The sequence below is a fragment of the Abrus precatorius genome, unplaced genomic scaffold, assembly GCF_003935025.1.
Source record: "Abrus precatorius isolate BTA unplaced genomic scaffold, Abrus_2018 Scaffold4, whole genome shotgun sequence".
NCBI lineage: Eukaryota > Viridiplantae > Streptophyta > Magnoliopsida > Fabales > Fabaceae > Abrus > Abrus precatorius.
Window position 1 is genome coordinate 17157260 of NW_020874384.1, and position 15810 is coordinate 17173069.

Genomic DNA, 15810 nt, shown 5'->3' on the forward strand with positions numbered 1-15810 from the left:
TTCTCTGAAACGCTGAAACCCTGCACCATGCTAGACACCAGTTACAAGGAGACCCACGGTGACCGTTGTTCGTCGTTGTAAAGAGTCGTACATTTACATTTCAGCACCTTTACATTTCCGCATTTACCTTTCTGCATTTTAATTTCAGTACTTGTTGCTTATATCTTTGTACGCTGTTTGTTTCCTGTTTGCTACATTTTTGTAAAAATATCTACGTTTGATTCAATTCTGCATAATTACTATTCCATATCCTTGCTTAATACTCTTTTACGCTGTTAATTTGAACATCACGTTAACACCACATTTAAAAGAACCCAAAGAGGACCTAAATCCAGTCCCCAGATTGATCTTTGGATTATTTGTTTACAATTGTTATTTTTTACCGTAAACACCCGCTATCTAAAATATCAAATAGAATCGAATAATCGTACACCTGTAAAGAATGAAACCCTGTAGCAAATTCCTTCTAGTATAAAAACAGATAATAAAAGTAAAATGTCAATTAGAGAATATAATCAATACCTTACATTGATTCTAACAAACTAAAGAAACATCTTAGTACAAAGACAATAAGCATCAGCATTTATGTTAGTAATAGGAAAGAGGGACCTATCATCGTCTATATTACTCATTCAGCCAACCATCATCGATATCTTTTAAGTGTGTTGGCAATTATGAGAGAAGACTAAGGCTTAGCGTTAGTTAACATACACCCAAATTTGTTTATATGAAAATAATTAAAATTTCCGTTAGGATCTGTCCTACCACAAATAGAAATATTCTGAGATAATCTCCTAAATAAAAATATGAAGACAAAAGAAATCATGCCTGTAAAGAATTCCAAACTCAAGAAGAAAACTTAAAATTGCTCCAAGATGTAATGTAGTTTAGGGGAACATGCCGATGAAACAATAGAGCAAGGAAAACAAAATTGTAGTACATGATACGTGTATACCCTAATTACCCATCTTTAGAATGGGGTGGAGGCAGGTTAAAAAGTATGAAGATAAAAGAAATCATGCCTCTAAAGAATTCCAAACTCAAGAAGAAAACTTAAAATTGCTCCATGATGTAATGGAGTTTAGGAACACGCCGACGAAACAATTGTTCAAGTCGAAATGATGGATCACCAAACTGCGCCCCCTGAGCATCATAAATTTCATTCCATGCTTGTACTATCTCATCAATTTTGAACCCTGTGATAAATAAAAGTGGTTGGTTAGCTGCTCGTCGCTAATCCTAAAATATTTAATTAAAAAGAATCAGAGAAATACACACGACATTTTTCCATCCCATACCTTCAAGGGCCATTTCATTTGAGCAGTGATTCTTTATAATGACAGCAATATCTGTTGAAGAGGTTCCAGCAAGTTCAAACTTCTCGACTGCAACCTCCAAACATTCCTCCCATGTTAGAAGGCGAAGCTTAAATTCCACAACAGATCGCTCATATAACAAGGCACCCCATAAAAGATATATCTGAGACCTCATCTTTGCAGCTTGCTTTGAAGCTTCATCATAAGAAATATCTTTGTAAAGACTATCCAAGCCCAATTTCTCTAACTGTGCTTTATGTTTATCGGATTTGGATATACCATTTAAACGCTGCTCTTCAATCTCCTCCCACATAGACATGCCTTTCTCCATGCTCGCCTCTGCCTTGTTGTAGAGTGGCAGAACCTCATCAGAAGGACCAGTTTCTAAGTCCATCTTGCATGCTATTGCATAACACCAGCAGAGCCTTGCTTGCTCAAACTGCTGTTGCCCAAGAGCAAGATATCCTTCATAGAAGTCAGGTTTGATTTTCAAGGCTTCTTCATATCTCATTCCTGCTTTCTTGTACTCCTCTAGCGCTGATTCATATGCAGCTTTAATATGCTCCAAGGATGATGCTCTTGAGCCATCCTCTGAAAAAAAACCACGATTCCTTGCCCTGGACATTTGAACACTCCCCCAATTAAGCAGTGCCAAAGCTGCCATCTCTTGAAATTTATCTGCAGCAATTTCAAAAAGTCCTTGAGCATCATCGCTTGTTACCATATCCTCCATTGCTTCCGCATATAGCTTCATCGCAAGCCCATGAATATCTAGATAAGAATCAGACTCAAACCCTACATGGTTCTTGAACAGCCTCGCAAACTGGAGAAGCCAATCCTCCACAGTAACATTCCTCTTCGCTACCTCTTCAGGTCTGCCTTCTTCCACACCCCCATTCTCAACACCATCACTTGGTTTTCCACCGCTCCTTCGCACCTCATCCCCATTGCTTATTCCATCATAAGAAGGTTCTTGATCAAGATCAACCTCAGTAATATAAAGTCTAAAAGATACGAACTTGGGACAACAAAATTCAGCCAACCTTAGTTCATCAGTAGTAGTAATTGTTACCAAATCACCTTCTTGATCCCTATACTTCACAAGAACACCCTTCAAACCCGGAAACCGATCCCTAGCTATATCCCTAACCAACTTCAAACTACACTTCACAGGTAAATGTGCCCACCTTATATCCTCTGCAAACACTAACTTCACTGCCCTTGTGGCCGGTTTATCTTCCTCCACAGATTCCACCACCCTTTTTTCTTCCTCAATTGTTTTGGAAACCACTTGTTCATCCTTAACAGCACTCACTTTTTCCTCAACAACCACCTTATCCTCAACCTTTTTCCCTCTCTTTTTCTTCACTTTCTCTCTCCCCCCATTTTGCAAAGTAGGAGCCACAGTATTGTGTACGGTATCAGAAGCCACCACCTTTTCATCAATAGAGACGCCCTTTTCTTCCGTCGTCTTTCCCAAACTCTCAAATAACTCCAACGCGGTTAGATTCTTAGGTTCCACACCCAAAACAAGACGAACGTCCCTGAGTGCCAAATCGATCCGATTAAGCACACGATAGCAATTCGCTCTTTTCAAAAGCGCTTTGCTGTATGTGGGATACACTCCCAACGCCAAATTACACTCGTTAATGGCTCGTGGGTATTCCCCAAGACCCAATTGCATGTAACACGTAGCCATATTGGTACGAAGGTGCGCAACATCTATGTGATTCTTCGGAAGGAGTTTGAGTGCTTTCTCATACTGAAGCATAGCACCTTCGTGATCCTTCTTCTGAAAGAGCCTGTTACCCTCTTCCTTGAGTTCTTGTGACATGTTGAGGAACATTGCCGTGTCTTCGTCGAAAGCTTTCGAAGGCTTCCCGAGCTTACCATTTGAATTTGCAGCACTCAGAGTAACGGTTTCTTTCTTCTTCCCTGTGGGCTTTCCCATTGGTAACAGCGAACCCTAATTCCTTTGAGTTCAATTAACCGAACCCAAGTTATGAAAACTATATCTGATCACAATCACGAGTTGAGGTTCTTGGTCGAACAGGAACAGTTTCAATCGAAATAGGAAAGTAAAAGAATGAATGAGAATGAAGGTAGAGGATTATTGAGGATACAAAAAGAGAGGTGAATAGAACGGTTGGTTTGGGGGAGAATAAGAACGAATATGCAGAGAGGATTGTGAACAACATCAACCGCGTTTGCGGCACTGTTACATGATAAGCAATGTCCATTGAAAAAGCACTTATCATCTTTAGGGCTTCCTTTGGCCCAAGTCAACGCTCCCACCAGGATCAAAACTTCCACTTCCCGCCCAGGCGCGTGTAATGATTAATCGGTCCTATGATATGACTATGGTTTAATAAAATATTTTAAAAAATACTAACCCAACGCTCAAGGCATAAGAAATTTAAAAAAATTATATATTAGAAGACATAAAAATACTCACTTTCATGATTTGTAAAAGTATTTTAACATGATTTTTAATAAAAATTTTATCATTTATTAATTCCTTAACTAATACTTAACGGTGAGCAAAATTCATACATCTATTTTATCTAATCAAATAGATTAGTGTTTCCAAAGAAAAATTAAGGATTAAATGGATATAACATAATGAAATACTTGATTTTCCAAAGCTGATTTTGGTGTAGCGTTATGTGCATAAACATTCCAAATTAAACCGTTATAGGATTGACGAAAAATCAGGTATCCCTCTGGAAAGAAAATTTTGCATAAACAAATTTAATTGAAAAGAATGAATTATGGTTACAAAGCTGAGGTAAGGTCACTATCTGCATGGCCGTATAAACTAATTGTGTATTGACTTGAAGATATGTGCAAAAGCTAAAAACAAAATCAGGAAAACAAACGTGAAGATGGGGAGGTATTGGTACAGTTCCAGCAACATGACAAGAAACCCATGATTCCTGTCTCAACAGGTTCAGCAATGTCTCTTTCTCGACTATGCAACACTTTGACAAACTCGTTTGTACTTAGGTTTCCATCCCCATTTGTGTCAAACAAATGGAAAACAATCTCAACAACATTGTCAGAGAGAGATAAACCGCAAACCTGATATTCAAACAATCAAACACAATAAGAATTTTTTGTACCAGACAACTTTAAAGTCTCCACCATCACAGAAATGATCAAAAAAAATTTTAAAAGCCTCCGAAGTTTCTGGATTCATGTTTGAATTTTGTAAGAAAGGGAACAAAAAGTTATCCCAAACCATCTCAATTAAAATGAGCAAGAAATCAAAATGTCGTACATGTGATGCAGCTCGCTGAAAATCATCTCTTGCTAATAGGCCATGTACTTTTGCAAAACTGAAAATGGCCAATGAAAATGGTAATAATTTTCTCCGAAGCTCTGCAAAATTTTTGAACTCCTCAAATGTGATGCGTACATCCCTAAAGCGTGGATCATTGTTCAATTCATCAACTCGTTCAAGCAACCTGCCTAGATGACTCAAATCAGCAGAAGCAACTATAGAGTGTGCAAAGTCCTTGGCCGATATAGTTTTACAAGATTTGTAATCATAATGAGCAAACTCCAGCCTCAGAATCTATACACATAATACTGTAATTAGTTGTCATGCATAATCACTTCTAAGGTCACCAAAGGAAATGAAACTTATTATTAAAAGAAATGGAAATGAACGCATATTGTAGCTTATAGCCATATGGTAGCATGCCAAAACCGTAGAACTATACTATACACCACAAACATACTGACAACAGAGAACTAGCATGAGAACTTAAATAGGGAACTTAAGCAAATACGGTTTTCCTCATTTCTACTGCTATTATTACAGATTATAAGTTATGGCCACCACCACGTCAATGTTATTGTACATTTATCAGCATTCTTTTGCAATAAAGACATGTATAATTATGCAATATAACTAACAAATGTTTACATCCACTTTATTTTTATCATCAATTGATGATATAGCTGTGACAACAGCATGGTTGATAAATATGAAACCTAAAACTCCAATGCTGATGAATTAAAGAACAATGTTTTGGTGTAAAGATTATGCAGAAGCGACTAACAATCATTTATCAATTGACAGTTATTCTTTACAACAAAATACATGTAACCAGAAATCTTAACTTCTTCAATGCTTGCAAAATTAAAATATATTAAACTGAGTGATGACTACGACAATAGAGAGAATCAATTAGAAACATACTTCATCATGCAAGTCTCTTATAAACTGCACAAATTTATCATGTTTGAGGCGTCCCTTTCCATCTTTACCAAATAAGTATTCCACCAGCCCTCCATTTTCTACAGAACCATCAGCCTTTAGACCAGTTTGTCGTCCATCCCTGTGGTGAACACCCTGCCTGGTATGAGATCGCATTGATGCCATCACTTTCTTGAATTCTTCCATGTCTATCTCCCTGCAAATGGAGTGAATTAATTAAGGTCACTAGGAGTGTAGAAAAAGAAGAAAAGAGCAGGCACCCACAAGTACTTCAAATCCAATTTATGTCTCTTTGAATTTGATCCCTCTGAAAAACAGTCTAGTAGCAATGTGCCCATGCTTATTAACAGATGATTAACTAGTATGACTAGAAGCGAATCATATGGTTAAAAAGGTAAAATGCATAACTTACTGTACAAGAATGAATCACAATTTACAATGTGCCAAGCTACTATCATATCAGGTCTAGCAATTCTAATTGATAGTACTGTACATTCAAAGAAAGTAGCATGAGCACTGACCCATCATTATCCTTGTCAAACATTTTAAATGCGGCAGAAAAGCTTGATTCTGGGATGCTAAGCAGAGTTACAAAAAAGATATACCTGTTCCAGTTAAAATGAGACCATTATGCAGACACGCAGAGAAAGAGACAGAGGCTAATACAATTTACACCCTGATCTCTGATCCCAAAAATCTTCAGGCTCACATATGCACAAAAATTATAAAGAATACACACAACTCACTCTTTGAAAGATATAAGCTCGTCGCTGTTTACATCAAAAAGCATAAAAAATTCCGAAGGGGGACAACGTAAATGGCCAGGACTTCTTTCACCTTTCAAGTATCCCTCTCTAACCAGGTTGGATTCAGATGGAGGGAAAACCGGAACAACTGCTCGCATCAGGTCCACTGGCTTCATGAATAGCTCTCCTTCTAGACCACGGCAAGATGCAAAGTATTCAAAAACCTTAATCCAAAGGAGTAGATAATGTCAATGTGGAGATCATTTTTAATATCTTACACCCTTAACATAACCTAATAATGTAACTTAAAATTGAAGTTCCAAATCATTTTTAAAAGAAAAAAACCAAAAAGATCATTAGATTGCTTGAATTTACCAAAAATAAATATTTTATCATGATGCAGAAACAGTTTTTGTTACAACAAATCAACAATGCTGGTAAGGCAACTTACCACGTTATGCTCTAGCTATATAGCAATCTTATACGTACTAAATATATATAAAGAAGCTGAGAGGTGCTTCAAAGGTAACAGAGATTAAACACCTTTTCCGGTGGACTATGCAACCGAAGGCGCTTCTCATAGTTGAAGAAAACCTTACTCCTGTACTCATCTGCAACAAAACTTCAAAATTTTATAAAGTCCGCCAGCCAAGAATAATGGTTGAAGTTAGTACAATTGAAATGGTTCATATGAATTTTTTATAAATATGGTTAATTAATTTTAACCTCATTTTTAAAAAACCTGTAAACTTTAAAATTTTGAGAACAATTCTTATCACTACTTAACAGTGACGAAACGTGAATTTAGTCATGCCATATTAACAATTACCTTAAAGTAGCATCATTATGCATAAGTAGTGATAAAAGACTATTTTTAAACATTTTAAATTCTATAAAAATTAAAATAAATTTTATAAAGACAAAAACTTGTTTAACCCATTTTAAATTTATCAACCGAATTTGATCCATCAAAGTAAATAAACAGATTGGAGGGGCTGAATTTTTAAAAGACTTGCCTCCAAAAAGCAATCCGTGAGTAGTTTCAGGAAGGGATGATTTTTGAAACAACGATGGTGAAGAACTGCGAGAGGCAGAATTGGGTGTGGAGAAGCAATACAAAAGGGCAAGAGCAGAAGCTACAACAATGGCCGAACCCAACTTGTGATTGTGGCGTGGGTTGGGAGATGACTGAGAAGTGGAAGTGTGGAGAGTGCGGAATCGTTGGAAGAACAGAGAGAATCTTCGGAGAGTGGAAAAGGAAGACATGACAACGTGCTCTGAAGGAGAAATCAACACAGGAACGTGAAGCAAGCTTTTGCTTTATTGTCCTCCTTTTGCAAAGCGTGCCCAAGGCGGCAATGCAGAATCCGAATGTTTCTTTTCTTTTCTTTCTTTTTGGTCAAAGAATGTCTCTGCTTCTGACACTGATAGTTATGATTCCTTTTTCTTCACTGCTCCAAAAACAGTTATCGTTCAAGCCCACCTTTATTTTGCTAGATTCCCAAGGCTCTATGGGCTAAGATCAATACCCAACATTGACCTCCAAAAAGGGCTGAAATTGGCCCCAGATTATATTTATTTACTCATAGCCCCAAAATAAAATTTTCCTGTTATATTGTGGGATAAAAAATATTTAATTCTGAGAAAAATTATATTTAATTTTTTAATATTTTTAATAATTATATTAATTTGAATCTTTTTGTTAACTATTTATTCTATTTTTTAACCCACTTTAAGTGCCTTTTTGGTCATAATGAAATGATGTTTGGATTATAAAAGCACATACACCCAAAGGAACCAAATGTAAAGTTAACGAAAAGTCTGGGTTAATTAAGCATTTTGATTGTACTTAAGATGTATTTAGTTTAACAACTTAATTAAATATTTTGATTATAATTTTAAAAAAACTATTTTTAATTTGTATTCTTTTAAAATTCAATACTTGTAGTTCTTAATAATGATATGATAAGGGATTATTACATATCATTTTTTGGTTATTATGCATTAATTTTAATTTTTTTTATTTTGAATGACATCATTATCAGGACCAAAAAAAAATGTTTGATTTTAAAAATTAATGACTAAAATTAACCCCAAAAAAAATGTTATCAAAAAACTATATATAAGCCTTTATAATAACTATACTTCTACTCCCTAAAGGAGTGATATACCCACTACAGAATATGTTGTGTATAAAAAGCTGTGCTAGAGTATAGAGAGAACTAAAATTTAAGGGTGTGTTTGTTTCTAATTTTTAAAAGAGTTTTTTCTTATGAAAACTAAAAAATTAAAAAGAGAAAACTCTTTTAAAAAATAAAAACAAACATGCTCTAAGAGTTTTTGGGTGAAGTGCCAAATAAAAAAAAACTAAAAAGATTAAAAAAAAAACAAATACAGTGAAAAAATATGTTATTTTAATAAGTTGAAGTAGGATGAGAGGAAACAGAAAAAGATTATTCCAGTTACTTGAATGAGTGAAAAATAATCATTTAATTATATTAAAAACAACCATTAAGCAAATATATAAGTTAAAAAATAAAAATAGATAAGTTATCTGACAAAGATTTTAGTGTCAAGATTGAATTAAGTGAAAATTCTATATACTGGTTTTTTCAGACTTTTTGGAGCTTGGTATCAATCTATGCAGGGAACATCAGACGAGATTGATTAAAAGAAGTTACGGAAAGATAAATGAAATGAGTGATTTGCTTGTTATTTTAAAATTTTTTGGTGAAGATGAAATATTTCCAATGGCAAAAGAAGATTTCAATTAGTAATTGCAGAGCTGGACCATTAAAGATTTGTTCGCCAGCTAATTACGTGCATCACAGGAATTAGCTTCTGGTATCTATTGAGGACCACAACGTAATTAGCTTAATATCTTGTGGACAAATTTTAATGGGCAAAGATGCCAATTGCCTCTGCCACATTCCTTGCCTTTGTGTTTGTCTTATGAGTAGGTCCACTCCCTCACATGCCACATATTCCACTCGTCACAAATGCAATTCTTTAAGTCAAAGCTGTGGATACTCTGTCCTCCAATTTAACAACAGTTTGGTCATCTAAAATCATAGTCACATCCTTCTAATTCCAAATGTTTACTGAGAAAGTTTAAGTTCAGATTTTTAACTTTTCGGTACTAAATATGTAAGACACTAAATTCACTTACAATGGTTTTTTCTTTTTCTTTATTCAAGAGCTTAAATATTTCGGTACTAATCATGGTTCGAATGAGATTTCAGATATGTGAGACGTATCCACCACCTTCGGTGGGGAAATAATGGCCTTATGTGCTACTCTTATGGGTGTTTTATTATTATTATTATTTTATATACATTATTCCATCAGATTTTTATGTGAATGTGTGGCAGATACGTTTATATAGTTATTGTACGCATGTTGAACGCATATTCCATAGGAGCTACACATGCGCATCAATTATACACAAAAGTTGAACAAGTATTTGGGTATGACTGAATTTTAAAAGAATTTTTAGCCAGGTGCAGCTGGGTAAGGCTTGAACCATGAATACGCGTTACAATTAATGTGATACAAGATAAGACGCTCAACCATGTGAAACTGATCATTTTGCTGCTAAATTTTGTATTTAACGTTGCATAGAGCTAAAGCTTTATTTATTTCGAGTTTTGAAAGAGTCAATTTTTGAAATAATTTATTTTAAAAGTATTGTTATAGATAATCATTTATGTTCGAGAGTTATTTAAAATTTACCTTTCACTTTGCCTAGCCTGATGGCGGAATTAATTTTGAATATAAAAAGACTTTCAACAAGTTGATTGATTAATGTAAACAGAGACATGAGACCAAACAAGATATTTATTTTTATTAGCACTTTGTCTGGCCAGATACTCATAGGACAAAAAGCATTACAGAAACTGTGCATTTGTATGTTATCAATGTGCTCCTATTATCTTTTTCTGATTTAAACACGAATGTTAGGTTAACAATGAAGATTAAACAAAGTTCAGCTTAAGTGTGTATATATGTATAATTTGGTGTATTTTATCTCAGAATAATGCACGCTAATTCACTGGTTTTGACTTGTAGATCATGACTACTGTTGTGATGTTTTCAAAATTATCAATTTAAATTTTATGTGAAAGTTTTTACCAAATACCAAATTTCATGAAAAAAAAAGAAGTAATAAACTTCTATATATTATCCTCAATATTGATGGTGTAAGATGCATAACATTATGACCCACTATACAGGTATCGTTGAATTTTGAAAATCCAATTACACACACACACATATATGTAACCTGGGTAGGAAATCTTGGGTAAATTTTCAAGATGCGGGATTCTTGTGTGTGGTTGTCAAGCTATTCCAGGGAGAATCACTTCAACTCTCATGTAATGTATTTGTAATCAGTTCAAATTTAAAAAAGGAGCAAAAACTTCATAAACTTGATGTAATCCTGATGTATTTGTTTGTCCTTCCCATTGTTTAGTATTTGATAGGTGTGAGGATAAGATAAAAGTAGGGCAAAACGGTTATATAGTGGCCCACAAGCGCTGGTAGAAAGTAAGCATCTGAGTCTGACATCCCTGACGTACGTTAATATGCTGCCCATACCATATTACTACGCCACATGTCCATCTACACACTCATACAAATACCTCCCATTTTTATGCGTCCATTACTATTTCAGTATTTCTATTTGTAAAGCTACCTGAAATCAGTAACTTCATTTGATTTTCCTCTCAATCAAGAACATGGCCAGCTTGCTGCCAAACTGCAAATGCCTCCCATGAACAAGTTTCCATCGCCCTTCAACATTTCCTTACCAAACTTTTATGTATTATTGATATGAAAATGCTTATGTTACTAAATAATTAAAAGCTGTCTCACATAGAAATTTTAAAATCAACTTTTTTTAATTATATAACAATCTATAATTAAGGATAATATAATTTTTATATTATTCATATATTCTGATTAAATTCTAAATTCAATCCAAGTCTCCGACCTTGAATTTTTCTTTCCTTTATGATTGGTATTATTACTTTAAAAAAAATTATTTTAATCAATTAGTTTTCACTAGTGTTTTTCCCTCCTGTCCTGTATTCAAAAGAGGGATCCTGCCTGGTGTCCACTGTCAACAATTACTGTCTGTTTTAAAATTTAATAATGTCTCCTTCAAAATCAAGAATTCAATCTTCTGCATTACAAAAGTCCAGCTGCATAAGCCAACCTGCATTTAAACAACATTAAATAAAAAAAAAAACATAAAAATATAATTAAGAATCAAAAAGAATACCTGGCACCGCACGCAAAACAACTGGACGAACGTATCGGAGGGTCAACGGCGGCACGGGTAACGGGACGGTTGGTACCAAACGACGGTAATACCCACACGGAAACAAGGTCCATCGACGGAAAACATAACGGAGTCACCACGACGCTGCAAACACAACCGGGACGGGTCACGCAATTTGTCAGTGGAGTCAAAATACCAGTTAACCTTTTTTATTTATTTTTTTTAATGTTAATTTTAACTGATTTAATTAGAGGAATATCATGTCACAAATTAAGTCTGAGATGGGGATTGTATGTATGTATTAAGGTATCGAATTAGTGCGAAGAGATTAAAAAAAAGGGGTCCAAAACTCTGCTTCCATAGCAAATGTTATGTACAAAAAGCAATTCTGTAGGTCCAGTCTCATAGATTTATGCCGGAAATCTTCAACGGTTCCGGCGACAATTCACCAATCTGCTCCAGACGACGAAATCAAAACTCGCCGGAGAGGACTCACCGCTACCTCCTAACCGCTTGGCCGGACTCCAACTCTGGCGGCAGATCAGTACGCTAGGGGTAGAAAACCTAGCGCAATAGAAACAAAAATGAACCTGTAAAAAGAAGGGAAAAGAAAATCAAAGATCATGGGCCCTGGACATGACAGAGAGACGACTGGGCCTGGGCTCGAACGCCGATCTTCTCCTCTGTTGATGCGAAGACGGCCGAATCAAAGCGGTTAGGGCTCTCTTCACCCACTCTCCTTCCACTCCTCCGATCCTCACCAGCGAGTTCTTCATCGCAGATCTACGCATGTTGAGACGATTAGACGGGTACGATTCAGCGTTGTTGTGGTTGTTTCCAGCGTTCTTGTGGAGACTGCATCGGAACGAGCCAGGGTGCGTGGTAGGCGAGCACATACAGGTCTTCTTGGGGGCGGAGATCGGACGGTTATTTTTTGTTATGATCTGATTCGAGATGGAGCGGTTAGGAGAGATGGAGCGGGGGTCGATGGAGAAACGGACGCCGGAAGAGAGAGGGGCAGAGGTATACAGATTGACGCGTGTGGGAGAAGCCGCACGGTGATGACTGTGATGATGGTTATTATTGTGATGATGTTGACGGGGCTGGTTGAAGAAGGTGGAAGAGGGAGAGGAAAAGCCAGAGCTTGTAGATGAAGCAAAGGCTGATGAAGGAGAAGAAAAAGGGGTTTTGGATGTTGTGTAAGAGCAGAACCTGGTAGAGGGTGAGAGTGAACGTAGAACTGGTCCACTTGACTTTGTTCTGGAAGACGAGGAAGCCATTCTTTTTTCTTTTTTTTTTTAGGTTGAAAGGAAGAAGAAACAACAGAGAAAAATAGAGGAGCAGGAAGAAGAAAGCAGCTCTACAGGGTCCCCTATGGGGAATTGGTTCGGCAAACCTAGCGAGTCTCGGAGGCGGGTTAAATAGATGGCTTGGGAAAGGGTTAGGGGTGTTTTGGACAAGGGGACTGGCGGTTAGTTAACTTAACCAGAGTTAAGTGAGGGTTAGTTATAAATGGCGTAGAGATGTGGTTGGATTGGGATCCAACGGCTGGTGCGATGTGGACTTGTGAAAAGGGATGGGTGTTGGAGTAACAGCTTTCCTGGGAAACGGTGTAGGCTGGTAAAGGCTGCCACGTGTAAGATTATTGGGAAACGATGGTGTGCGAATGTACAAGAAGGCCACTTCCTTGTCGGTAATAACAGTGCCCAAATGCCACTGAACCATTCCCTTTGACCCCTGTCTTTTTCGATAATAACAGCCCACTCCCTACCTTTCCTTCCTCGCCCCGCCGCTTGCTTCTCCCCAAAGTTCTTCCTTCCTTTCCAAATTACTTTTGGAACACTACTGGTTCCTTATATTTACAAAAATGTAAATGTAAATTATTAAATTATATTTTACTATATAAAATATATATACACAATTGCTATTGAAGTAAAATAAAATACTTAAACAAAAATAAAAATATACTATTATTTATTTTTAAATTATATATTGTAAAATAAATAACATTTTTATTATTGATAAGAAATATTTTATTTTATGTAATATTATTAGATTAATCATATAAGACTTGTAAAATAAATTTTAAAAATATAAAAAATAAATGCTTTTTAAGGAGAAAGATAAATTTAATATAATGTATCAATATTTAAAAATTAAATCAAATTAATTTTAAAAATAAATAAATATTTAAACAAAATAACAACAAATTTAATCACTCAATGTAAGAGGCCACATATTATATTAACAACAAATTTTTAAAAAAAATTATTGTTATGCTTGCACTGCTCTCCACCAGGTGTACTTTTTTTTTAACTAGTTTTTTTCCGTCTTCATGTGTGTGTGACAAAAATATTAAATAGTTTTTATAGTTATTTTAAAAATGCAACAAAGATTCAAATAATACTTTTAATGCAATATACTCAGTTTTAATAAAGAAAAATCATTTTAACTAAGGAATATTTTCATAAGAAAGTTATTTTTATTTAAGGTTATATGTATCTTTTAAAGAATGCTTGCAACATATGAAAATAACTTTCTTACCGAAGAACAATCTTAATGAAAAGTTGACTCTAACTAAATAATAAAAAGCTTAAACTAATAAATTAAAAAATGTATTTTACATTTTAAAATTCACAACATATTGAGTGCTTTAAAACACTCAAAAGGTAATTAACATTTGAGTTGCTATTTCTCAAAAAAGTTGTTCTAAACAATTAGTAAAATAATTATTAAAATTAAGAGTGTAACTTAATATGACTCTTTATTTTGTTTTTGTTTTAGAGGGGGAATCAGTAAAATTATGTAAGACACTTTCAACTAACATTACTCACAATAACAAATGTCAAATCAATATTAGTTACAGAGGCAGATGCATTGCACAATTGTTATGATTTATGAAGGTAGATAAAAGGAAAAATGGTTGAGCCAGCTGTTTCGCTTGGCCTCCAAAAATCATTATTGATTTCATGACCCTTCATTGATTGCAGCTCTTTTAAATATTTAAAAAATTAACCTAATTTTCTAAGATTGGGGAAATTATTTTGTATTATAATTTCTAACTCGCTTTATTGAATAAGGCTGTGTTTATCATTCATACATATAATCAAAATAGGAGCTAGCAATAATAGGGACTTACAATAGTTGACAAAGATGTGGCCATCTGATAGAACAAAAAATCCCAGCTGCTTAAAGTGCCGTTGTTCTAATCTGAAGAAAGAAGAGTTATATTATTTTTGTAATTTTTTTATTTTTATTTTTGTCTTCACATTACTTCTCTAATTATTTATTTTCTTTTTTTATCCTTCTATAGTTTTAAATACAATATACTTTTTTTTAATTATGAAAATAACATTTGTCTTTAAAGAATATTTATGAGGTGTGACCTTCTCAACTCTCAAACAAGTCAGTGGCAGTTTTGTTAGACTGATTCAGATCAGTAGCCTTGCAATTCAATTATTCAACCGTTAGACTTTTTAATTGGTCCCAATTTTATGGACACCTCTCTCTCTGTTGCCGTACCAAATATCATTTAATTTGCTAAATAAACGAAACACCTTTAAAATATCATTAGGGTCGATCTGATTTAGGCTTAAATCCATTTTTAATATGTTTTTTAATATATTCAAATTTAAAATTTTCTTCCATTTTTTTAAGAGATGTAATATTACTTGTCAAGTTATTGTAATTAATTATATTTCATATTTGTATAAATTTATTTCAAAAGCGACAAATTCTTTCAACAGTGTTTTCCGTGTGAATATAACTTTTAAGATTAAATTCAAACGTTGTATATTCACGGGGTTTGAATTCCTTTTATTACATCAACACTCACCAATAATAATAAAAAGTTATGGAAAGCAGAATTGATCATTTAGTTACGATAACGTGAGATACTTGCATTCGGACATATAATTAGAGTGAGCAAAGAAATTAAAATCGCGTTGGTTTGCCATATTCAAGTGAGTGTGGTGAAATTAATTTAATATAAACAGATGTTAGGGGTAAGTGTAAAATATTTACCGATTAAGCTATTTTAATTGCTTAAAATTACAATGATTAAAATTATAAACTTTCAAATATATATATATATATATAAAGAAAACCCAAATCACGGTTGACTTTTTTGTCAGCTTGACTGCATTTTCAAAATAAGAAAAACAGAAGAACGACTTCTGAGTTTTTGCGGGCCAGACGCAGACCAGAAAATGAAGCTTCCAGTTATGGCAAGAAAAGTATGCC

At 34.6% G+C, this 15810-nt stretch overlaps 3 protein-coding genes across 4 annotated transcripts; all 3 read right to left on the reverse strand.

The window, feature by feature from the left end:
• Positions 1-1053: 1053 nt before the first annotated feature.
• LOC113866000 (protein PHOX1-like) lies at positions 1054-3267 on the reverse strand. The gene is made up of 2 exons (XM_027500861.1): positions 1275-3267; positions 1054-1196 (listed from the first exon to the last, which is right to left on the reverse strand). Exons 1-2 carry the CDS (start codon positions 3265-3267, stop codon positions 1054-1056), a joined length of 2136 nt encoding a protein of 711 aa, XP_027356662.1.
• A 914-nt stretch (positions 3268-4181) lies between these two features.
• On the reverse strand, positions 4182-7553 carry LOC113866220 (calcium uptake protein, mitochondrial-like). Its single transcript, XM_027501102.1, has 7 exons — positions 7304-7553; positions 6831-6898; positions 6288-6511; positions 6063-6146; positions 5524-5737; positions 4597-4893; positions 4182-4397 (listed from the first exon to the last, which is right to left on the reverse strand). Exons 1-7 carry the CDS (start codon positions 7551-7553, stop codon positions 4182-4184), a joined length of 1353 nt encoding a protein of 450 aa, XP_027356903.1.
• Positions 7554-10105: 2552 nt separating this feature from the next.
• Positions 10106-12960, reverse strand: LOC113865096. Of its 2 annotated transcripts, XM_027499460.1 has the most exons (3): positions 11919-12960; positions 11569-11712; positions 10726-11502 (listed from the first exon to the last, which is right to left on the reverse strand). In XM_027499460.1, the coding sequence occupies exons 1-3, from the start codon at positions 11972-11974 to the stop codon at positions 11475-11477; spliced, it is 228 nt and encodes a 75-aa protein (XP_027355261.1). In that variant the 5' UTR covers positions 11975-12960; the 3' UTR covers positions 10726-11474. The 2 variants fall into 2 exon arrangements, 1 of the variants encoding a protein (XP_027355261.1); XR_003504962.1 differs by having other exon boundaries at positions 10106-11502; positions 11569-12954.
• Positions 12961-15810: the final 2850 nt, after the last annotated feature.